Source organism: Syngnathoides biaculeatus, chromosome 21 (assembly GCF_019802595.1).
Source record: "Syngnathoides biaculeatus isolate LvHL_M chromosome 21, ASM1980259v1, whole genome shotgun sequence".
NCBI classification, from domain to species: Eukaryota; Metazoa; Chordata; class Actinopteri; order Syngnathiformes; family Syngnathidae; genus Syngnathoides; species Syngnathoides biaculeatus.
In genome coordinates, this window is record NC_084660.1 from 361,943 (window position 1) to 386,654 (window position 24,712).

The 24,712-nt window shown below is 48.8% G+C and overlaps 2 protein-coding genes across 4 annotated transcripts in view; one reads left to right on the forward strand and one right to left on the reverse strand.

Moving 5' to 3' along the window:
- LOC133494960 (adhesion G protein-coupled receptor L3-like) overlaps positions 1-12,291 on the reverse strand; it is a 125,612-nt gene extending 113,321 nt beyond the window's left edge. For both annotated transcript variants that reach the window (XM_061809274.1, XM_061809273.1), the window contains exons 1-2: positions 12,176-12,291; positions 7,088-7,232 (exon numbers count right to left, since the gene is read on the reverse strand). The gene's annotated coding sequence lies outside the window, so the exon portion shown is untranslated. The remainder of the gene's footprint in view (positions 1-7,087; positions 7,233-12,175) is intronic.
- Positions 1,881-23,759, forward strand: LOC133494959 (multiple PDZ domain protein). Of its 2 annotated transcripts, XM_061809271.1 has the most exons (43): positions 1,881-1,968; positions 3,355-3,441; positions 4,474-4,640; positions 6,437-6,556; positions 6,741-6,880; positions 7,907-8,057; positions 8,168-8,290; positions 8,563-8,742; positions 8,813-8,918; positions 9,018-9,106; positions 9,634-9,844; positions 9,934-10,011; positions 10,138-10,223; positions 10,321-10,467; positions 10,542-10,712; positions 10,843-11,004; positions 11,095-11,304; positions 12,191-12,325; positions 13,228-13,428; positions 13,500-13,605; positions 13,734-13,932; positions 14,104-14,145; positions 14,305-14,412; positions 14,512-14,592; positions 15,175-15,352; positions 15,422-15,532; positions 15,623-15,688; positions 15,829-15,900; positions 16,305-16,446; positions 16,520-16,746; positions 16,820-16,911; positions 17,109-17,187; positions 17,669-17,807; positions 17,886-18,031; positions 18,120-18,203; positions 18,361-18,554; positions 18,983-19,130; positions 19,221-19,307; positions 19,373-19,445; positions 19,518-19,681; positions 20,908-21,012; positions 21,100-21,197; positions 21,327-23,759. In XM_061809271.1, exons 2-43 carry the CDS (start codon positions 3,426-3,428, stop codon positions 21,595-21,597), a joined length of 5,505 nt encoding a protein of 1,834 aa, XP_061665255.1. In that variant the 5' UTR covers positions 1,881-1,968; positions 3,355-3,425; the 3' UTR covers positions 21,598-23,759. The 2 variants fall into 2 exon arrangements, with proteins under 2 accessions (XP_061665255.1, XP_061665256.1); XM_061809272.1 differs by lacking the exon at positions 15,829-15,900 and having other exon boundaries at positions 21,327-23,758.
- The last annotated feature ends 953 nt before the right edge of the window (positions 23,760-24,712 follow it).

Here is a 24,712-nt window from a genome sequence, read left to right on the forward strand (position 1 = left end):
ATATATATATATATATATATATATATATATATATACACACACATTTAAAAAAATAATATTGGAAATTAAACTAATAAAATAATTGACAAAATATGAAAATAATGGAAAAATATAATATAAATGAGAAAAAAGAAATAAAATGTATATCAGAAAATGTTATCATATATACTAACTGTAATAATGAGCAAAAATATATAAACATATTTCATAAAAATATTTAACAAACAAAACAGGAAAAGATAGTACACACAAAGATTAAAAAAATAAAATGAATAAGGATGTGGAAATAATAACACTAACAAATGTATATATTGTTTTTAAGAATCAGATAAATATTAGAAAACTGTACAAAAAATACAAAATTAAAACCTGTACCTGACAAAAATACCTAAACAAACAAAAAAGTGTGATGAATGCAAAAAATATTTGGCAAAAACATACGACAATAATTCGAGGGGGGTGGGATGAAAACATAGCATTCTATGGAAGAATATGAAAGCAATATTATGGAAAAACTGAATGAAAATGAAGACATTTCTCAACTTAGGTATGTTGATAAAACCCTTCAAAACAACCACATAAGGAATAAAGTACTGTGGATTGGGGGGGGGGGGCATGTACCTGTGGAATTAACAGTGACAGTTTGTGCCGGTTTAAAAACCAGCAAAGGCGCAAATGAGATTTTTAGTGTAGGTGATCGAGATCTAATGGCGTCGCTGGCCTTTTATTGCGTGTCAGGCTTTTGGCGAATATTGACCGACTCGCCGGCGATGAATCAAAAGCCGAGGCGGACGGACGCCGCTTTAATTCAATCGGCGGCGTAGACATATCGAGCTCGCAAAACCTCGGGCAGTGTGTGTGTGTGTGTGGGGGGGGGGGGGGGCACATCTTTATTGCATCATATGACTTCATGCACTTAAACTGCTCACCGTTCTCCCGGGGAAGATTTTCGAGCGGAAGAAATTATTAAATGCAAAACATACACACTACTACATGAAAAAAATCATTCGTCAGTAGTCGTTTGTACCTGATACTCCACCCCTCTAGGTGGCAGTAACGTACAATAAACTTCAAATGGAGACAATTGTGTGCTCGACTAATTAACGTAACTTTACTGAAGACCAGGCGTCATGGTGGGATCAGCTCACAGTTCTGAGGTCCCGGGTTCAAACCCTAACCCAAAAACATGCAACGTTAATTGGACACTTGAAATTTTCCCCGAGGTGTGATTGTGAGTGCAGCTGTTTGTCTCGATGTGCCCTGCGGTTGGCACTCTCCACGAACCTCGTGAGGATAAGCGGCGAAGCAAATGGATGGATGGATATGGAAGACCACTAGCTTAAAGCTAACACACAATGCAAAACACCATCGCTGGGCTCAGAAATGGCATCGATTTTTGCAGCAGAGGAGCAAAAATAGCGCAGCAACGCGTGTAGACAGACAAAATAATACTCACAGGCATAAATTCTTTATCCCCCAGCAAAAAAAAAAAAGAATATATATATATATATATATATATATATATATATATATATATATATATACTAGCGCTTATTCATTTTTGTCTGTGTATTGCATATGGGTTTTATTGTGCGGTCAAGGTACAATGTCCAATGAAATAAAGCGAGAAATCATGCGGCATACGCTGTTTCATTCTTTCCATTCTGAAGAATTATGTTATGAATGTATGTTTGTAGACGTGACAAAAGCAGTTTTTTTTTTGAATCCCCGACGAAACCGTTCGTATTTGCAGTGAGCGGAGGCCGCCACCAGGGGGGGGCCTTAACCCTAAAGAATCAGCCCTCCGCCCCTGCTTGGAGCGTCTCTCTCTTCTCCGAGCGACCGCGGCAGTAGGATCGGGTTACGCTACGCCCCCTTTTGTTTATTAAGACCGGGTCATTGCGCCGTTAGTCGCGGGACAACACGAGCTCGCCTTGGACGCTGTCCACGGGGGAACCGCGGCTCCATGTAAGTAGATACTCGCTGGTCTATTTAAAAAAAAAACCTTATCCCAATGGGGCTTCGGTCACCTCGAGAGTTGAGGCGTTCAAGGACAAACACGACGAATCAGTATCGGTTGCGATTCGATTTTCTTCCAACATTGCGCGAAGTTCTCTCCCCACCCCGTCGATTATCAGCAAATATGAGCAAAGTTGGCCGCGAGTTATGTCGCTCGGAAGCCTGTTGCTTTTGTAGGCACGGATGAGATTCTGGACCGGGGGGGTGGGGGTGTGGAGGAGGAGAAAAAAATGGAGGAGGAGTCGAGAAAAGCGGATTGTCCTCGAGTCAACATGCGAGCGAAGCCAACGCTGATTGAGTCACACGCCCGTGGACGCATTGTTCGCTGTTTGTGTGGAAAAACCAGAAAACGTCGTCTTGCGGACTTTAGTCCGGTGCCTCCAAGCGAGCTAATGAGTGAACGGTCGTCCGTGGATCATCGCCAGCTAGTCATGGTCAGAACATAACTGGTTTTTTTTTTTTAATTAAACTTCAATTTAAAAAAAAAAATGTGGACAAAAAGTACAGCACTGCACATGATACAATATACATATTTGTATGCGTTACTGTGGTTGTATGAAGTATCATGATCCATAATAATAAAATTTAAAAAAATACAATAGGTACACGGTAATACATTAGTATCAAAGGGCTAACACCTTTTCCCCTCAAGAATTTAGCATTTTTGCATTCTATCTATCCAATTTTATTTTTTAAACACGGGAAAATTAGAATATCATTTTAACCTATCAGTTATTAATTTGAATTGGTTGTACCACCTGACGGATTTAGCATAAATACATTTTTTTTTATTTCATACGGCATCGTGTTTTATCAGTTTGCTTTCTAAAATGAAGACCCAAACCTCGTTTGATGAAAACCGAATACAATTGAGTGTTTTGTTCAAGCCAATTTAATTTGATTTAAAGATGTTTATTCTTTTAAGTATCTGTTGACGTTGTCATTTTGCACAACATGCAATGCGAGCGATTAATAACTGCATGCTGCGTGCATATGTCCAAGGGTGCTTGTGAATATCGGGAGTATCTTTTGGATTGTCCCGGACTTTCGCTCGTTCGCTGCCATTGACGGCTATTGACGTCAAACATCTGTGGTAACTGGGAGGACTGGCAGTGAATGGATTTTCACGAGATCATCAACCAAAACCTTTTACTCATCTAAAATTCGACACAATCATAAATAAAATCCCTATTTTACGGCAAACTTGACCGACTCGGGCCGTTGTCTATTTCACGGCAGCGGGCCGGCCAACGATCGAGCGAACGCTGCCGATGTCGGAGTTGCGCCCTTAACCTCTCCCCGTTGTCATCGCTGACATGATGTTTTGCTTTACAGGCCTTGACAACCCGACCGAGTGCGAAACTCCTGCTAATGGGGCGAAGTCCCGTCCGGCCGGAGCTGTAAAAATGATTGAAACAATGGGTGAGTCGATAGCGTTTTTAATGGAGCCCTAATGCACTCCGCGGAGTCCTCGCGCGGCGAATGATGATGCTAGCGGTTCAGCGTTGACTTCCATCTGTCAAACGTTAACTTTAGCGCCAACACGATGCTGCGGCGCGCCCGCCGTTCTCCGGCTCGAAACCTTTTTGTGCGGCCCGTCCGAGCGCGGCCAATTAATGGCTTTCTAATAAGATTACCTGTTCCGAGCGAGGGGGAAAACATGCTGACGCCGGGGGTGCTGTCGAAAGGCTTTGTTCAAACAACAAATCCTCGCTTTGGACCCGGCGCATGCCCCATTAGGTGATAGTCACAGTCGGCGAGCACTGGAAATTGCTTCATTTTTGTGCACATGACGGTGGGCCCCGGCCCCGCCGAGGAGCTTACGCCGGCTCTGCCGAGCGCACACAAGATTTGGTTCATTTCCTCCTGATACGCTCCCGCCGTTTGCCCTATGGGCTGCGAAAACATTGAAAACGCCAAAGTTTTGTTTTTCACAGACGAGGAGAGGCCAGTCCACCGACTGGTGACTGACAATCCGGCTGACGCCAACCGGAGTTTCTCGTAATCTCCCCCAAAATGGCATTTCACACGACTGAATTTTCCTTGTACCGCTGCATAATACGTCAGCCAGCATTGTTGATATCCGTGCTAAAAAGAACTGAAGTGTTAGCCTCGTAGCAACTGTTGTTTTATTCCATTAATTTTTTTCAAGATATTTGAAAGTTCTGTAACGTGTAAAGTGAGTATTATACACGGGGAAGATTACAGATGTTCGAACTTTTCCCCGCTAAACAAACACGGGGAGGACGCCAGTGGGGTGGCGGACTTTCAGTCTCTGGTAGCTGCGGCCACCCCTTACCACCATGTAGCTCCGGGCTTGCTAGCTTGCGGGGGCCTGTTCCTGGTTGTCTTCATATCGCAAATGAACAATTGCGGTTTGCGTCCTCCTCCTCCTCCTTCTCTCTCTCTCTCTCTCTCTCTCTGCCTGTCACTGAAATATGTGACGCCTCTCAGACACGCAGCGTGCCTTGCAGGCGGTGGAGCGGCTCCAGGCGAAGCTAAAGGAGCGGGGGGAGGTGCCCACCGAGGAGAAGCTCAGCCTGCTCAAGTCGGTGCTCCAGAGCCCTCTCTTCCACCAGATCCTGGCCTTGCAGAAGTCCGTGCAGCAGCTCAAAGACCAGGTGACCCCCGCTGGGTTCGGAATCGGGGAATGAGCGGAGCGGAGGGGTTGTGACGAGGACGGTGACGTCACAGAAATACTACTACTGCACGCTAAGCATACAAAATTGTTCACATTTGGAACATTTTGATATCAAAACACAGTATTCACTGATTATTGATCATAAATATGTAATCGAGTGGATACAAGCGACCGAAATGAGTTTCCTCCGCAGAGTGTCCGGGCTCTCCCTTAGAGATGGGATGAGAAGCTCGGTCATCAGGGAGGGGCTCAGTCTCGAGCCGCTACTCCTCCGCTTTTGAGAGGAGCCAGATGAGGTGGCTGGGGCATCTGATTCGGATGCCTCCCGGACGGCTCCCTGGTGAGGCGTTCCGGGCAAGAGACCCCGAGGACGACCCGGGACACGCCGGAGAGACCGTGTCTCTCGGCTGGCTTGGGAACGCCTCGGGGATCCCTCCGGAAGAGCTGGAAGAAGTGGCTGGGGAAAGGGAAGTCTGGGTATCCCTGCTGAAGCTACTTCCCCCAGGACCCGACCCGGAATGGAATGGATGGATGGAGTCGAGTGACTCTGGCTATTTACTTTTATTATTAGGCAATTGGCAATTCTCATAATGTACAATATTGTATTTTTGTTCCTACAAATTACCGTTTTATCCACATGATTCATTCCAACTAAATATTGTGGCCACAAAATAGTATTTCAAGTGCACATTAACCTCGTTTAATGCCGCCAAAGAAGTATTTTTGTGATCAAAAATGACCATTTTACATACGTTACGACAACCGTGGCCGCTATTTTTCTTTTTCGGGAAGCCACGTGAAATATGCGAGCAATGCAAGTGGGAGGTAAGAGGGTGGGTCGTGTCCTCACACGAGAGGAGAAAATGAAAAACTGCGCTGTTTGGATTCCTACGAAGTAAGGCCGAGTCCAGTGGGGCCTCCGCACAGCCCGTTCTGTGTCGCCATGGCAACGAGGCCGCTGGTTGTGTGTGAAGTGGGGCGGAAACAATTTTCTTAAACGTGCAAGAACCAGACTGGAACTCTTAATCCTCTTAGTTAGCCCGGCCAACAAAGCGCATGCACTTAGCAGCGTGCTACGCTAACACGGCCGAGGCCTTCGGGGTTACGTCGCGTAGCGTGCGCCACTCTGGTTGACGCCAGACACGAGTGGCGCCAAAATTCACTTCAGGTGGGCAACCATTTTCCTGTCCTATACGGTTTTGTCGTACTAGTTTGACTGGTGTCAAACTCAAGGCCCGAGGGCCGGATCCGGAGCGGAGCCTTGAGACAAAAAAATTACCCACTATTTTGCAGAGTCATTCAAATTTGTATGAATGTAGAATATCCTAACCACCGTTAATTTTATATTTCCTCGACCAGCCGAGGCCTGAACAAACTTGAGGATGTATAATGGGAATATTTCTCCGCGCTATTCATTTTGCTCGTAAACACGACTCCCCCTTTGGTGGGGGATAAACGCTTTTTATGTACTTTGCCGCATTCTTCTAGTTCATCTGTCACGGCGGTAATTAAAAACAAGCACATTCAGGCATCCAGATGGCCCGCGACGATAATAGAAATATTGTATTTGGAGCCTTAGAGCCAATGCGGAAAAAGCCGCCGTTTATCTTCTGAAGGATTAGGCGGATTTTGGATGCGGGTAATGACGGGGTGGATAACGAGATTCCGGATCCGGAATATTGGACTGAAAGATCACGCCACTTACCGAGCATCCAAACAGTGATGTCATAAAGTCTGTTGAAATGAGGTCTGTGCGTATGTGTGTGTTCCTCGCAGGGGTGTGGCATTCCCGTCTCAGAAACGCAACACAACGGCGGCCATGTCGCAAGCCCGGACATCAGCGCCGAAGAAGCGAAATGTGATCAATTGGATCAGATTGTTCAGACGATGGCCCAGGTACAAACCCAATCTTGATGTGAATTGGTACCGTTTGATATATCATTCATAAGAAGTACCTGAAGACATTCGAAGAGAATTCCGAAGGCTACGCAGTCTATGGAAAGTGACGATGTCGAGCTTCAAAAGGCCGCACACGGTTCTGATTCCGATGCCTAACATAGACCCGATTTGTGCGACGCAGGGACGCTACGTGGCTCACGTGGACTTGCAGAAGCCGGCGATGGGGGGTCTGGGATTCAGTGTGGTGGGACTAAAGAGCGAGAACCGCGGTGAGCTGGGCATCTTCGTCCAGGAGATTCAAGTCGGGAGTGTGGCTCACAGGTATGCGAGTTCTCCAGTTCTCACACTTGTGCCTGGATCAGACTCCAGGATTTTAGCCCAGACATTGGGAAGAAATGTCTTGTCGTGTGAAATAATCGATGAACCAACGACCATGCGAAAATGAAAAGTCATGAACCGACATACCGCCGTAACTAGCTTGCCAGGCTACATAACGTTTTGTCGCCTGCTTGCGAGCTAGCTACATACCTCAAGCAATGGTGAAATGAACCTCCTCTCGTGATGACCGCCACACATTTCGCCGCACCACGTTGTCGTCCCCAAGGTTACGCGGGTCTCCAGTCACATTGATTAGTGACATTTTCTGGCTCCGCCTCTCCAACGGTGTTTTGACCTGTGAAGATAAAGCCCAGTGATCGTTAAAGACGAATACTTGTTGGGTTAGTGCTGCCACTGTCTGCTCGAGATATGGTTTTTACGGCAGGATTCTGACGTATGGCAATTGTGAAAGTCGAAATTTGTCTTGTAGTCTGATCCAAGTGTTTGAGTCATGAAGTGGCTGGGGGCATCTGATTCGGATGCCTCCTGGGCACCTCCTTGGTGAGGAATTCTGGGAAGGTCCCACCGGAAAGAGACCCCGAGGACGACCCAGGACACGCTGGAGAGACTATGTCTCTCGGCTTGCTTGCGAACGCGTCGGGATCCCTCCTGAAGAGCTGGAAGAAGTGGCTGGGGAAAGGGAAGTCTGGGTATCCCTGCTGAAGCTACTTCCCCCGCAACCCGACCCAGAAAAGCGGTAGATAATGGATGGATGGATGGATCTATTATTGGTAATCCAACAAAAAGTCTCAGGCAACCAAAGTCAACCTTTTCTGCCATTTTAGTCATTTGACCATTTCCAGGGGTCCCTCAAATACCGAAAGATTTTGTCCAAGCGCAGTCAAATTGGAACCAGTCGTACGAGACTGATCCGAGGCGCTAAATCGCAAAACAAAGTTTTCATCACAGTGCGCAGACGGATGACGGCGTCAAACTATAAAAACCCAAATTTGCTTTCGCCTGCTGCAGCGATGGCAAGCTGAAGGAAGCCGACCAGATTTTGGCCATCAACGGCCAGCCCCTGGACCAGACGGTTACCCACCAGCAGGCCATCGGCATCCTGCAGAGGGCGTCGGAGAGGGTGCAGCTCATCGTAGCCCGGGGTCCCATACCTCAGCTGGCAAGCGCCGCCGTGTCCCACGCTCACAAAAACTGATTCGGTTTTACAATGCCAGGAATGGCTGACTTTTCCAAATTGCCCTTCGGGTTAATATTTGATCTGCGGTTTAGTGGCAACACGTGGAGACGATCGAGCTGGTCAACGACGGCACCGGCCTGGGCTTCGGGATCGTGGGAGGGAAGACGACGGGCGTGATTGTGAAAACAATCCTTCCTGGAGGCATCGCAGACCAGGTAGAACCTCGACTGCGTTCACGTTAGCGGTTGCATTAACCTCTTCAAATAAAAATGTATTCTGTATTCATTTGTAAATACAATGAAAAATGAGAACGCTTCTGTGATATTTTGAAATAGATTTCTAAATTCCAACAATTTAAAAAAAAATTGCTTTTAGGATTTGAAACAACTTCACTTGATCTACGTCCGTTTGTTGTCGTGAGCTCAAAAACTGTGCATTCACTAATTGAATTTGGACCCTCCCCCCCACCCCCCCTTTGGTCCTCAAGGATGGCCGCCTCAGAAGCGGGGACCACATCCTCAGAATCGGAGACACGGACCTCTATGGGATGGGCAGCGAGCAGGTGGCGCAGGTTCTGCGGCAGTGCGGGAACCGGGTGAAGCTGGTCATCACCCGTGGGAACGTGGACGAGAACCCTTCGGTTTCCGCGTCCGCGCCGCCGGACAAGGTCAGCGCCCCCCACCCCAGAAAGCATCTGCGTCGTACGCCCAGCTAAAATTTTCAGATTCCCTTCACAGGGCGCTGAGAAGGACGAAGAAGAAGGCGCCTTTGACGTCAGCCTCATCAAGAACACCCAAGGGCTGGGGATCACGATTGCCGGATATGTGGGCGATAAAAATTCAGGTGGGAAGTGAATCCAAATTTGTATTTTTTTGAAACCTATCAAATGTTCTTGTTTCTGATTGGGCTTCCCGTCCCCCTCCAATTGAATTTTTTTTCCAGAACCTTCCGGTATTTTCGTCAAGAGCATAACCAAAGACAGCGCTGTAGATCAAGATGGTCGTATTCACGTGGGAGACCAGATCGTGGCTGTAAGTACTTCACCCCGCTATTTATCGATATGATTATTTTGATTTTGTCACCTACTGTGGTCGTGAAGGAGTCGACGTGACAAAAACGTGTGCGAGGGCCCGTTCCCCGCTGCATATACATTTGTTATTATTTTGTAATTACCAGCCCGGTAACTAAATCACCCGAGCACGGAGGTGCCCCCCATCAGCACTAATTAATATTATTATTATTAACAGTGGTGGCTATGCAGGAAATGTTTTATGTGAGCTATCAACGGGGAGCGATTAATCCATTCAGCCTGCGGATTTGCATAATTTTGAGGAATTAACAATTAATGGCACTTTTTTTTCACTCCCCCTGTGAATATAAAAGATTAAACACAATGAGCCATCTCATTCTTAATAATTGTACATTAAAAATGAGCCCCGGCTGGATATAATTACTTCATTTCTTCTAGGGTAGAATATCTTTTTTTTTTTTTTTTAACTTGGTACTTCATTGAGCGGAGGATCGGAATTCGGGATTACGTCCGCGATTGCGCCCGCAGGTGGACGGCGTGAACATCCAGGAATACACCAACCAGCAGGCCGTGGAAGTCCTCCGGCACACGGGCCAGGCCGTCCACCTGAAGCTGATCCGCCGGGGGTTCCGGCCCGACGAGATCCCCCCCGCCGTGGCCCCCGTCGTCACCGTCCTGCCGCCGTCCGACGCCGTCCTGAACGAGCCGCACACGGAGGGACGGACGGAAGCGGATCGAGGTCGTCTTCCGAGGAGAATGCAGGAATTCCTCGCTATTTTTCAAGCATTGGATTCAACCTCGCCGTCTTGTTGTTTCTCGTACGAGCAGATAAAACGCAGACCCAGACGATGAACCACGGAGTCACCGTCGCGCCGGTTGTAGATCAGCGAACAGATGAAGAACACGGTAAGTGGGTGGCGGCGGCGGGTGGGGGTATTAAACACCCAGGCGACAATTCCAAAAACTCAAACGGAGCCTGCCGTTTGAGATTGGATGAATTTTATTTTTTTTTTAACGGTTTACTTCCTTCAGGGACGACAACAACTCCGGCGCCTTTCGAGGAAGAGGAACTCGTGAAAAAGTGGCAAGAGATTTTGGGTGCAAATAATGAAGTCATTGTAAGTGACGCCCTCCCCCACGAACCTCCCAAAATAAACACTCAAGTACGTCACGGAAAAAAAAAAAAAACGAAAAAAATCTGCCGGTTTGGACAAGGTGGCTCAGGTGGAGAAATTCAGCGAGAGCAGCGGCCTCGGGATCAGCCTGGAAGCCAACGGCGGCCATCACTACGTCCGCTCCGTGCTGCCCGAAGGACCCGTCGGGCGTTGTGGCAAATTATTCAGCGGAGATGAACTGGTTGAGGTAGGCGGGCCCGACGATTGCGCATCGTAACCGTGGGTTTCTCATCTCGACAGCAACCCATTTTTTTGTCTCAGGTCAACGGTATATCGCTGATCGGCGAGACCCACAAGGAGGTGGTCCGGATCTTGAAGGAGCTGCCGCTCAGAGTCTACATGACATGCTGCAGGCCCGCCCCCCGCCAGCAGGCCGACGTCGACGCCTCAAAACCACAAACGGACGCGTCGTCTGACGGATCCCAGCTAACGGTATTCTCTTTTCTCTTCTTGATAAATTCGTACGATGGCCCTAATGGGTCAAAAGGCACGAGGTTCTGGTGGAACGGAGACTCAAGAGGCAGTTACTTCCACGGAATAATCTCAACAAACCTGTTTTTAGCAGGAACAAATCAACTTGAGCGGGGTGGACGTGGTGGAAGCGGCAAGTGATGCGACTCCGGAGGTGCCGGCGTCTTCTTTGGCCATGTGGGAGCTGGAGATCCAAAATATTGAACTGGAGAAAGGAGCTGGAGGATTGGGATTCAGTATTTTGGACTACCAGGTAACAGGATTTAAGGACATTGAACAATGTTTTCAATGGACTTTAAAAGCAGTTTCTGGTTCCATGTTAATAATTCCGGCTCAACCGCAGGACCCACTGGACCCGGCCAAGACGGTCATCGTGATCCGGTCCCTGGTTCCGAACGGCGTGGCCGAGCAGGACGGACGGCTCCTGCCGGGCGACCGACTGATGTTCGTCAACGACACCAACCTAGAAAGCGCCAGCCTGGAAGACGCCGTCCAAGCTCTCAAGGGGGCCGAGCTCGGAATGGTACAAATCGGGGTGGCCAAACCCCTGCCCGTAAGTATTCAGAATCATATTTCATGTCTTGTTGTAGTTTTTTGTGTGTTAACAATTTAACGTTTCTATTTATTGACTGGAATCCCACCGCTCACTGCCAACAGCGTATATGTTCGTCAGGTCCAGTTTTCAAGTGATAAGCGTGGAAGAGGGTCGAAATTCAGGTTTTTAAAGTACTGTGGCGACCAACAGATCATAATCGCATTTGGTGTCGGTTCTTCAGATCGTCCACGGGCGTCAAGGAGGGTTAGAACTTGCCGAAAGGCCTTGAATCTGCCTGCATTTTTGTGCTTTGAAGTGGCCGTTTTAGTCTCATTTTGGCCAGGTCCAGGCGCCCTTTTCCAGGCCAACTCCTCCCAGAGTTTAACCCACTGAACGGACGGATGGGTGAATGAATTTTGCTGGATTTGGAAGTCGGGTCACCCGCAAGTGGCTATCGAACAGGAAACTCCGATGACAATGTCTACAAGGTCATAAACACTCCTCTCGACACGAGCGGCTATTCATCACAGCTCGCGGCTTTCATTTTCTGCTGTATTGCCTTCGGATAACCGGTGTCAAGGTCAGACGGATTACTGGCCGCCGTGGGAGTTACACCGCGTTCCCGCGGAATGTGCAAAGCACTTTTGGCTTTGGCGTCTCTCAAAATTGACAGTCGTAATCCTCCCAACACACGGAGACGCTGAGAGTGTAGCTTGGCTATTCTCAAGGGATAAGTGGGGGATTCCTGTTCGGTGCACAGGAAGTCACAATGCCGTCCGCCCGCTGGTCATTTGACTTCGGCGGTAGTTTGCTCACAGACCGAGACGAAGAAGTCCTTTTCCGAGGAGAGTCCGGCATTGGTTAGTTTGAACAAAAGAACAAAACACACCTCTTGTTCTGCCAGGTGGACACCAGTGAAGTAGACCAGAAGGCTCTTGAGCACGCTTACTTCGGTGACGAGGACACATTCCAGGCCTCGATGATTGCGCTTCACGGAAGTTGCTCGGACCTGGATTTCCTGAATGCATCCACGCCCGAGGTGAGCGGCCGCAAACCTGCGGAGATTCGAAAAACCTAGCTCATCGTTGCGACATCACAGGTACGTCAAAAATTGTCAGTCAGATGCTTTACATGATTAAAGGCATGTGAAAACTATTTTAAAGCGGACTGGAAGCCAGTGCAAGGACTTTGTGATTGCCGTTATTTGCTCTGACCGCTTTGTTTTGGTCAGAATGCAAGCTGCAGCTGTTTAATACCCTTTTTTGGGAGTCTAGTCCGAAGACCATCGCAATAGTCAAGTCTACTTGAGATAAAAGCATGGAAAAGCTTTTCCTGGTCTGCTTGACACATACAAGACTTCATTCTAGATATGTTCTTCACATGGTAGAGGGCAGTTTTTGTGATTGATTTGATATGATTGTTGAAAGTCAGGTCGGAATCAATCAGAACGCCAAGGTTTCGGACTTGGTCTTTGGTTTTTAAAGATGGAGAGTCCAGGTGTTTACTAGCAGCAATTCTCTTTCCTTTATTGCCAAAACCGATCGTCTCAGTTTTGTTGGTGATTTAGTTGAAGAAAATTTTGGCTCATCCAGGTATTTATCTGATTTAGACAGCGGCACTATACCGCAATTGAACTGTAGGCATCTGGAGACGCTACTAAATATAACTGCGTGTCATCTGCATAGCTATGGTGGTCAAAATTAAAGTTTTGAAGAATTTGACCCAAGGGGAGTATACGCAGGCTGAACAGGAGAGGTCCAAGAACTGACCCTTGAGGAACCCCATGGGTCATTGCCATTCGCTGAGACCGAGCACCTCCAATGGTCACAACGTAGATTACATTAGACTAAGGAAATAGCGAAGACCTTGATTAATGATTTTAGCGTTGTAGTGTCCGGACTGTAAAATTTCCCCTTTCAAGGCTAATTGTGCTCACCGCAGACTTCAAGTTACCTCGACTTCGTACCAGCGTCCGTGACTGCCCGACTCGGTGCTTCCGACGAAGACCTAACCACCACCGAACAAACGACGGAGCGCTCCGATTCCTACGGCCCGTTTCACGACCTTCAGATCACACCCGAAGTCCAGCCAGAATCGGAGGAACTGGTTCAGTGTCAAGTCGAAGAACCCTTTCTCGGATTTGTAGGTCAACCGACGCCAGAGGGATTTTCCGAACTTCTGTTTCAATGCCGGCTGCGATATTTTCTCCCCAGGAGGACGAAGACGCAGAGGCGGGAGCCGGCGTCGGCGGCCACGCTGCAACCTCGGGAAGCAATTTCGAACGGACGATCACTGTTGTCAAGGGCAACTCGAGTCTCGGTTTGTTTTCACGAACTTCATTTCTTCAAATGATTTTACGTCTATCATTAAACCGCAAAAGAGGTTTGGGGGAAAAAAAATGGGAATAAAACAAGAACAGGATTGGTTTTTTTTCACGGGTATGACAGGAATGACCGTGAGCGCCACGAAAGACTGCCTGGGGGTGCTGATCCGGAGCATCATCCACGGCGGGTCCATCAGTCGGGACGGGCGCCTGGGGGCGGGCGACCTCATCTTAGCCATCAACGGCGAGTCCACCGCCAAACTGAGCAACGTTCAAGCCCGCGCCATGCTTCGCAGGCACTCTCTGGTCGGACCGGACATGGGGTAAGAACTTCGACGATACCCATTCCGGTGAAATGCAAAGTTGTCATGCGATGGTTTCTTTTTGCGTGAACATTTTCCGTGGAGCAAAATGAAACTAGAAATGGGGGGTGGGGGGAACTCAACAAGGCACAGGCGTGTTCGCCGCATAAACGCCAACTCTTCACGTTCTAGATCCGCTTGCTCACCTGAGGATGATCTGTGCCCGTTTTATGTGTGAGTAACCGACCGGTACCGTCTTGGTCGTCCCGGTCTTCCCTCCGTTTGTCCGCATGCCGTCATCACTTCTTAACGCCGACGACTTCTTCGCGCCGCTGACTAACCGCCGACATCCCACAAGACGCTCCATCGTTCCCACTCCTGTTTTTGGTCCAGGATCACGTACGTCCCGGCGGAGTATTTGGAGGAGTACAAGCGCAGCCTGGAGCGGAGCGACAACGACGACGACGTCTTCTCCGGACTGCCGTCCGCTCCGGCTCCAAAGTATGCAGCCGAGTCCAGTCTAGATTAAGGAATTTTTATGATTATTGTTATTATCTTTCAACCCCAGCTGTTTCTTGAAACGTCTTTCCCGGTATTTAGGGATGTTCCCGCCCTTCCCGAGCGGGAGGATGGTGAGGGAGAAGAGAGCGTGTCTTACAGCAACTGGAACCAACCAAGACTGTGAGTCCAACCAATTGACAAAAACGAGTCTTTTCTTTTTTATTATTATTTTTTAATTATTTAAAATATTAAATCAATTCTCTTAAATATATAAAATACATACATATAAATAAATACATTTAATACCAGCTTTAATCTGAATTAAATGCAATTTTTGTTTTATTCCACAACTTGTGTTGAAATGGGGTTTGTTATGTCTAATTTCTGCATTTTAAAAATACATCCCGAGTCCATTTACATGCAGAAAATTACACGTTATAATATTGAAATATTTGTAGAATATAAAACTGAAAAAGGTACAGATGATGCGCATTATGTGCTTTTTTTTTTTTTTTTTAATAATAATGGACTTTCAGTTGACTTAAATATTTATATAATAAAAAAAACATGCCAATAATAGAATTTAATTATTTATAATTGATTACACAAAATGTAATACGTTTTTATTCATTTAAACTGTTGGTGGGAAATGTGGATTTTTTTTTTTCTTTAACATGCTCTTCATAAGTTCCAAGTTGTGTGTCATAGTTAAGATATTTAAAAAAGAAAGTAATAAAAATTTTTGGTACCTCAACCGTGAAGAGTGGAGCTCTTCAGACAGCCGGGCAAGTCCTTGGGCATCAGCATCGTCGGCGGCCGCGGGATGGGCAGCCGCCTGAGCAACGGCGAGGTGATGCGGGGTATTTTCATCAAGCACATCCTGGACGACAGTCCCGCCGGACACAACAACACCTTGAAAACCGGAGACAGGATCGTGGAGGTAGACGCCAAACGAACGGGGACAAAACGACTGGACGGCAAATAACGCGAGCGTCCCTCCCGCCGTCAGGTGGGCGGCGTGGATCTGCGGGACGCCAGTCACGAGGAGGCGGTGGAGGCCATACGCAGGGCAGGAAATCCTGTGTCCTTCCTGGTGCAGAGCATTATCCAGAAACCCAGGGTGAGGTCACTTTGAACCAAAACGGTTGACTTCCCGTCACTCTATTGCGTGACATCATTATTTTCATTTTTTTTAAATCCAACTTTACAGCCGTCGACGAGTGCAGAATCCATCGAGGAGAACGCGCCATCCCTCCCAAGGGACCGGGAGGACAAGGTCGGTGATGTTTTTGGCGACGTTTGGGGTTTTTCTTTGCGCTGCAGAGAACAAAAAAAAAAGAACATTGCGGGGGAAGCGATGCTCTGTCACAAATGTGTCATCGTCTAAAGTTGTCACCCTTTGTCTCTTCTCTGTAGGAGGGTGACAGTCACAGTAGACTTGTCCTCCGCCTCTCCCCAACTAACCCTTTCACTCCTACCCCGTTTAAGGTTTGTGCGTCTCTCTGTCGTGGCCTCCCTCTCGTCCTTGTCGCCGGCGTCTTCGCGTTTGTCCGTGCCCGATCGTTCCTCACCGGCGGCGCTTGAACGTTCGACGCGTAGCTAGGCTTGTGCGTTCTTCGGGTAGGTTTCGAGCGAAAGCGCAAGGATCCCAGAGTTTGATCATGCCTGACCGAAGTTTTATTTGGTGAAATGAGTCTTCGCTGTAGTCCGATGGAGCTTTTAAAGCGTCTATGGCATTGATAATCAGCCTCAACTAACAAAATCCTGAAAAAATCAAGCGCACCCCGTGACCATTTGTTGTGTTCTGCCGGCAAACCTTGATTATGATACTACTACTACAAAAAAAAAAAAAAAAACTTCTTTCATTAATATGAATTTTTTTCCCCCGCAAGCCGAAGAAGCGCGACGCTGCGAAGGCGGTGGCCCTCGCCCTGCCGGTGGTGCCCCACCCGGGGGAGACGGACACCGACACGCTGACGGAGATTCCGGCTGACCCGGCGAACGGGGAAGGGGACGAGCCGGAATCCAGCTGGGGTGATTTGCTTTTCGCGTCCACGTCGTTCCAGTATTTATTCGACCCTGCGGTTCTATGAAATATCACGTCCAGGCGCCATCTTTTTGCACCGCCGCATTTCAGAGAACGTCGTCACGCGCTACGGCGGCCTCCCGGGTGCCCTGCACGCCATCGAGCTGGAGAAGGGCAAGACGGGCCTGGGCCTCAGCCTGGCCGGCAACCGGGACCGCGCCCGCATGAGCGTCTTTGTGGTGGGCATCGACCCCGCGGGTGCGGCCGGGGCGGACGGACGCATGCTCGTCGGGGATGAGCTCCTCGAGGTTAGTCGTGGAAGACTTCATCAGTCTTGGTCACACCTGATATCATTTTAATTTTGAAACATTTTTTTTTTAGATTAATGGGCAGGTCCTCTACGGCCACACTCACCAGAATGCGTCTGCCATAATCAAAAACTCCCCATCTAAAGTCAAAATCATCTTTATCAGGTAAAACACACTCCCTGATCTCGGTGTTGTAATGCAACAAGAAATCCAGTAGGGGGAACTGTTGCAACGAGAACAACAAAGAACAAAAAAAAAAGTCCAGTGCAGACTTTCCTCCAAAGATCCTTTGATAGAGCAGAACGGAGCCGTGCCCTGAGCAGACTGTCGCTCACGTTGAGTTAACGACCCTTCTGGCGCAGGAACGCAGAGGCACTGGAGCAGATGGCGGTGGGACCCGTGAGAGAACCCGAGGGGGACCCGGCCGAGCCCCACGCCGAGGTAACAGCCGGGGGCCCGACAAAGCGTCGGAACATGTGTTGCACGCGTCGACAAGTGGTCGGCCGGAGCCAGTTTCTGTTAGTCACGTGGTAGACTTGGTAGTCTGAAGAAGCCATGCCTGAAAAGACGGGAATCCAGCAATTTTGGGTTGTTTTGGCCGTACTCGGGAGAAAATCCGAAAGATTGTGTCCAGTTGCTCCCAAATCCGAACCGCGGCTACAAGACAGCTGCGACGTTTGATGGCACGCCATAGAAAGAAGGACTCCTTAATTATTCCTCCCATGGGTGACGTTGTGTGGTCCAGTACTCCTTTCCCAACTCCCAACCAGGCCGCTGAAAAACCACAGACAGGGTTGTGCGCATGCCGTACCCCCCCATTAGTCAGCCCGCCCACACACACCCACGCACATAATTTGTACTGCACTATACACGGGCACAATAAACACTGAACAAAAAAACATTCCATTCATGTCACGATCAGGAAGACTTTGCGGTCGGTGAAGGGACCGCAGAGGACGAGGGAACCCTCCGAGAAGGCTGCATCGAAGTTGTGAATGGGGAACCGGAGGTCGCCAGTCTACCCGACATGATTGGTCCCGGACAACCCGAAACTGTTACAAGTGAGTCAGCGCTTACGACTGGTTATTCAGGGCGGACAAAACAAAAGCTCAGGTTTTTTTGTTGTTGTTGGTCTTCAGGTCATAGTCGTTCGTCTAGCCTCTCGACGCTGGCCTGCGACCCAGCAACTTGCCCCATCATCCCGGGCTGCGAGACCATCATTGACGTCTCCAAAGGGCGGACGGGTCTGGGGCTTAGCATCGTTGGGGGCTGCGACACTTTGCTTGTGAGGAGACTTTAAAACCTCTCGTCATCGCTTTCTGTTGGCCGCTTGACCGACGCCGGTGTAACGTCTCTTCGTTCCTGGTCGTTAGGGAGCCATCATCATCCACGAGGTTTACGAAGAAGGTGCGGCCTCCAAGGACGGCAGGCTTTGGGCTGGAGACCAAATCCTAGAGGTGAGATTGTTCATGCTGGCAATGAGGCAAGAACATTTCAGGTACTTCCTCAAATAGTGGCCGTCCATCTAACAGAATCCCAAATTAGTCCATGGGGGTGCAACGTTCACTTGAGCTCCAAATTGGTGTACCGACAGCTTGACCTGGTCTGTCGCAGGTGAACGGCATCGACTTGCGCGCAGCGAGCCACGACGAGGCCATCAACGTGCTGCGGCAGACCCCGCAGAGAGTCCAGCTGACCGTCTACAGGGACGAGGCCCAGTACAAGGAGGAGGACCTGTGGGACTCCTTCATCGTGGAGCTGCATAAAAGGCCTGGCCAGGGTCTGGGACTCAGCATCGTGGGGAGGAGGTAATTGATGAAAGATCAATAATGCCTGTTCAAGACCAAGCAGGAGTTGGAGATTTTTGGTCCCTTTACAGAGGACAAAAAAAGTCCACAGAACTGTACTCCTTGTGAAAGCTGATGGACAGTCACAGTCCTGATTATCGTGTTTTTCGTTTGTTTCTCAGATCGCGGGACCAAAGGTAAACTAGTGCTCATTGTATTGTCTGTGCTAGACTTAGCTAGAGGAGAGAGATTATCCAAACGGCACTGAGGGGTTCTAGAGTCCACCCTTAAAGCTCAAAGATAGAGTTCAAGTCAGGGAATGATGGTGGCCACGCCATGAGTTTCCCTCCCTTTCCAGTTCGCAGTTAGTTTTCCTGTATTGCAGATTTTGGTCCTGGGCCATGTGTCCCTTTTTACCAGACCACCCAAAAATGGTCTTTCTCGACTAGGAACGACACGGGAGTGTTTGTGTCTGACATCATCAAAGGAGGATTAGCGGATGCCGACGGAAGACTCACGCAGGGTGACCAGATCCTGTCGGTCAACGGAGAAGACGTCCGGTCCGCCACCCAGGAGACAGTCGCCGATCTTCTCAAGGTAGTGACGATACGATGACAGGTCAATACGACGGATTTCCACCAGTGGGTATCCTTTGTATCAGGGTCCTCAGTAGTCATTCTGTTACAGCGCTGTGTCGGTTCGCTCAAGATGGACGTCGGGAGGTTTAAAGCCGGCCCCTTCCATTCGCAACGAAGGCTGTCCCAAAGTAGCCAGGTAGACTGAGGACTTTGCCCGAATAACGTGATTGGAATGCATCAAACCAGGTTTCTCCTGCCCAGATGGAACAGATAATAGAACCTGGCACCTCCAAGGTGGCTTCGGAAATGCTTTCAGGTGATGCGAGTCAGCAGGGTAAGAAACCTTTGAAATAAAGCATTGCCTGGCTCAAGGAATGAGGCGCTTACGGGTTTTCCGCATCTGCAGCTCCAGATCACCAGGACGTGAGGACGGCGGAGTTCACCAAAGGTCCCGGCGATTCCCTGGGTGTCAGTATTGCAGGTGGCGTGGGCAGCCCCTTGGGCAACATACCCATCTTCATCGCCATGATGAACCCCGTCGGCCTGGCAGCGCAGACCCAAAAGCTCACGGTGCGCGCTTTTCCCATTCATCTTTGATTTGGCTTGCCAAGTCTACTCCAGTAGATTACGCGAGGTATTTGTTCTGCTCGGGCTGCCTCGGGTCTTGCCGTTCCGCTGCTTTTGCTCATGATTTACCTGAACGTGAGCTCACCGTTTGTGAGAGAACCCAAGAGTAATCAAACCCACATTAAATGTTTGCAGTTGCCTATAGATGCCACAAGATGACAGCTAAATCATTTTTTTCCCCTATTAGACAGAGCTATGGCATGACTCAATGAAGGCCAGAAATGGGCAAAAACGCTGGAACACGAGTATGCCTCAGAATGGTCTTGTTTAGGATGTGAGTTTTTGTCAGTGACCCATGGAAAGGAAGTCAGCCATTATCTGCTCAATTTGCCCTTTCCCAGATTTCCTTCACAAGCTAATCCGTCCTGTAAATCGTTTGCTTACCCCAGACAGATGGGCAAATTTTCAGCATAGTTTGATGACTTGCCATGAAACACAAAACTCAAATAACTCAACTCCAAGTGAGTCCTCGGGTGTCCGTATCTTAGGCGTCTTCAATTGGCGTCCAAATCTGCATACCAGCCATTCCAGAATGAGTCTGAAAACCCTGACGGGAGCTCGGAGCTTTTTAGCGAGCGAAAACGGGGGTGAAAAGGGGCCACGTTGACAATCGCTGCTCTGTGCGACGCAGACTGCCGGAGCCTCATAAATCTCCCACTCTTGAATTCAGACGCGACGCGCTAGAAGAACAACACAATCCCGCCACTTTGTCTCACGAGAGAGGGTGGCTTCCTCAAGTATTGCGCTCAGCCCACGTTGTAAATTCAGTTTGCAAACAACGCCGTGACTGTGTGGCAGCGATTGCAAATCATTGCATTTGACAAGATAAATAAGCGCTCAATTTTCAAGAATTCGATTTCAGCCTTGGACGAAATTCGGAAATTGTTCAAGCCTGGAGTTCAGTACACAAATGAAAATGTATTAGTTGCCATTTTCATCATGATTTAGCGTGTTAATTGCATTGTTTGCCACGCTGAAACTGGCGGGGGCCAACATTAAGGCAACAGCGTTGGGTTGTTTTGAATCCGCAACGTGGAATTCTCCTTGTTTGATGTTTAGTTTGACAGCAAACCTCAAGTGGAAGTGTCATTAAAACCACTCAATTAATTGTTGATTATTTACCAAATGCCTTCTTATTTTGATGTCAATAAAAATCAACGCTTGACCAGGTTGGGGACCGGATCGTTAGCATCTGTGGAACTTCAACTGAAGGCATGAGCCACTTGCAAGCCGTCACTTTGCTCAAGAACACCACGGGGACGATTCAGCTGCAAGTAAGACCACACACGGGAATTACTGTTTTTTTTTTTTTTGGGGGGGGGGGCAGCTCTCTTGTGGAAATAATAGCGCGTGACGTTTAGGTGGTGGCGGGGGGCGATCACACCGTGACCGGCGCGGCGCAGGAGCAGGCGGCCGGAGGCCTTCCGTTGTCCGGCTGCATCTTCCAGGATGACCTCAGGTTTGGAAAACTTCGACCGTCATCACTGAAACAGTTCCACGGGCCTCGCTTATTACACTGATGGGAATAAGCAGCTTCAGTTGTATGACTTAGTTAGTATTGATCGCGTCCCCGCCCATATCCCATCAGCCCTCCTCAGGTCAAGAGCATCACTCTGGCGCGAGGAGCGGACGGGCTGGGCTTCAGCATCGTCGGAGGCTACGGCAGCCCCCACGGGGACCTTCCCATCTACGTCAAGACGGTGTTCGGCAAGGGGGCGGCGGCGGAGGACGGCCGCCTGAAGCGGGGCGACCAGATCGTGGCGGTCAACGGGCAGCCGCTGGAAGGCGTCACGCACGAGGAGGCCGTGGGCATCCTGAAGAGGACCAAAGGAAGCGTGACGCTGACCGTCTTGTCCTAGACGCTTCTCAAACATGCGTCGACTAGAACCCCGACGCACCGCAGTGTGATCCAGTTCCAGTCGACTGAGCGAAAGGCTAATTTAGCTGACTTTCTTCGAATTATTATTATTACTCCAGTCCCAGTTTTGACCACAAGCCGCGAAACATTTTCAGTACATCCTATCAGTGTTGGATCCTCCACCTCGCTAGAAGGATTAGCGGATACGTTGACAACGAACCCAGCGTGAAAGTCTTTCTTTCAAGTGAATTCCCTTTTTTTTTTTTTTTTTCGTTTCTGAATGCATAACACGTTTGAAGATAAATGTTAAAAACATGTAGCGATATGTAGCTTGAAACTGTTTTTGCAACATTTCAGTTTTCCAGATTTTTGGGTCATGGCTAAAAACACGAGTCGCAACCTCCTAGCGGCTACTCAGCAAAAAGTGTCCAATTGGCTAGCTAGCTACGCTTGTAGGGTTGCACCTGCTGTTTGGCTTGTCCGCTGCGGTCGCCGCTTTCGAGCGCCTCGTTGTCAGCCGTATCTGCACGCATGTCGCGCAGAGTACGACGGATGACCTCGGAGGGAAGTCGTTTTCCCAACCTTCCAGCCAGCACGCGGACAGGAGCTACGTGCTGGCACGGTCGCTTTAGAGCGCCTCGTTGTCACGGCGTGGGAAAAACCCGCGACGACCCAGTGTGGTATATTCCAGCCACTGCAGGCTTCAAGCAGATATATTCCCACGACTCAAACATGTACTTATCCGTGTGCATAAGAAAAATGCTTTTTTTCCCCCCTCCAGGTCGTGGCGCTGATAGTTCGATTGACGGTTGAGTGGGGCGTGGCTTCAGCGCATTCGCCAAACACGCCCACAGTTTTTTGAGAGGGGGGACACCCATGGATTGAGTTTTTGGTTTTTTTTTTTTTTTTTACAGTTTTGGAGCCTCTTTTTATAAGCACCCTGTGCTGTGTCCATTTTAGATGACATTTGATTTCACTTTGGCAAACCAGACGACAGCGGCAGCGTGCCGTCCTGGTTCTACCGTCTGGTCTCGTCTTCTGGCTGGTGTGCCAAGCGCAATGTGACTCGAAAGATGTCTCAATTGAAAGAAATCCTTTTATTCACACTGGATTGAAGAAAATTAAACAATAAATGGATGCAGTCCTTTTTTTTTTTTTCGTCTGCGCAGGTGATTTTGCCATAATAAAAAAATGGTTTGGCGGTTTTGGGTGGGTCTTGGTCATTATGCTCAACTGCGAGGGGTTTTTGTCACCCGAGTGGCGGCGTTCCTCGTTGTCTTCGTGAGAGACGGACCGGGATTCAGCTGGACCGTAAAAGAGAAAGAACAAACGAGAGGTTTGCCTGCTGACTCATTCACCTCCAGGTCACGGTTGACAGCTGCAAGGGAGCACCTGTTGTGGGTGGACTCCGCCCCCCCCCCCGCCACCCCCGGGCTCCCGAGGCGAGCCCACCCTCACCAAAATGTCAGCCTGTTGACTCAAGTCTGGATTGTGCTCACCCCTGCACTTTTTTCCCCCCATGTTTGCAATCCAAACACATAAAAAGGTATTGTGTAAGGGCGACTCCATGATCCGGACCGTGGTAAGGTGTCCGAAAGTCTTCAGGTCCCAATACCGCCCCCCCCACTCCGGATATCTTTGCACACTTTGCGTATCCCTCCTGGTATGTTTGCCTTACAGTTACAGCGTCAAATGACTTCACAGCCCGGGCGCATTAAAAGTTTTTTCGTGTTCGATCACAACTCCGTGAGTCGCGTGTGAAGTCATTCGGTGGTGCCGAGCCCGCCGGGTGATGTTCGCCAAGGGCGGCGGGTGTCGCCCGGATGCCCGACCTCGAAAACGACTGCCGATCGCGCGCCGGATCACTGGGTTTGTCCTATTGATCTGACGCCAGGATAGAAACATGACGGGACGCCTACGGCGCTCGCGTCAACGTTGCTATGGCAGCGCTTTACACACAATCGGTACTACGATCAGACTGGATTGGCGAGATCAGAACCTGGAGAGCGATACCGACGCTGGGGAAACAAACAAAAAAAAATGTTGACATAAGTTTGACTCAAGATGTGTGACTCGAGTCGAGTCAAGTCGCGTGACTCAAGTCACCCACTTGAGTCAAGTCACGTGACTCGAGCCAAGTCATGTGACTCAAGTCACGCCCCACCCACCTTAGGAATGGCAAAATGTTGCCTAAAATAATCACCTGCGCACCCTATCAAGGTGAGAGTAGGACCGCGGGTGTCGGAACGGATCCTTTCCCAACAATTGGACAGCACAGCACGGTCGATGACGATCGCTCCGCCAAACCATCGAGGGAGTTTTGATTCGCTCACCACCTTAGATAGAGAGATCATACGTCAATAATCAAACGGGGAGTACAACAACAAAAAAAGTAAAAACCTGTCAGCAGGCTTGCGCCAACGTGTACTTGCGGTCGCTGTGCCGTTTCCAACAGGGAGATCGGATTACATGATCCGAATGTGATTGTTGGTTGGAAGTTTGTGTAATTATTATTATTATTTTTTTTTTACATGCACAATATGACCTCAGGGCTTGACAGCAAGAAGAAGATCCATTCATACTATTGGAGAGGTTAGAAGCCAAAATGCAGGAAAGTGGCTTCCAGTACAGTGGTCTCTCAAAGCACCTATTCCCATTGAAATGAATAGGAGCGCCGTTAATCTGTTCTGGACTGTGTTGTACTTGATGAAAACAGATAAAGAACATTTTTCATTTTTTTTTTTTATATGTAATCAATCATTTTGTAGATCATACCGGATAAACTACGAGGTTCAGCCTGGCCCACAAGACATCCACCCTTCTCAGGGCAAGGGAAAATACTGATATGCTGCGCAGTTCTAGTCGGGAGAGGTCGTTTCCTTGACTACATTTACTTTACCGCCTCTTGGTGGTAATCTTACTGAGGCGCAGGTGGGTGATTTCGAAGACTTTGTCAGGCATCCTGAACTTCTTTGATTATTTTACACAACATTTTCACTTGTGTAAACAGTTCTTGAAAATAGACTGCTGTTGAGAATGAGAGCAAGTGGTACAGAAAATGGACTGCACAGGTTTCCCGTATATTTGTTATGCCTTCATCTCAATTCATTGAGCTA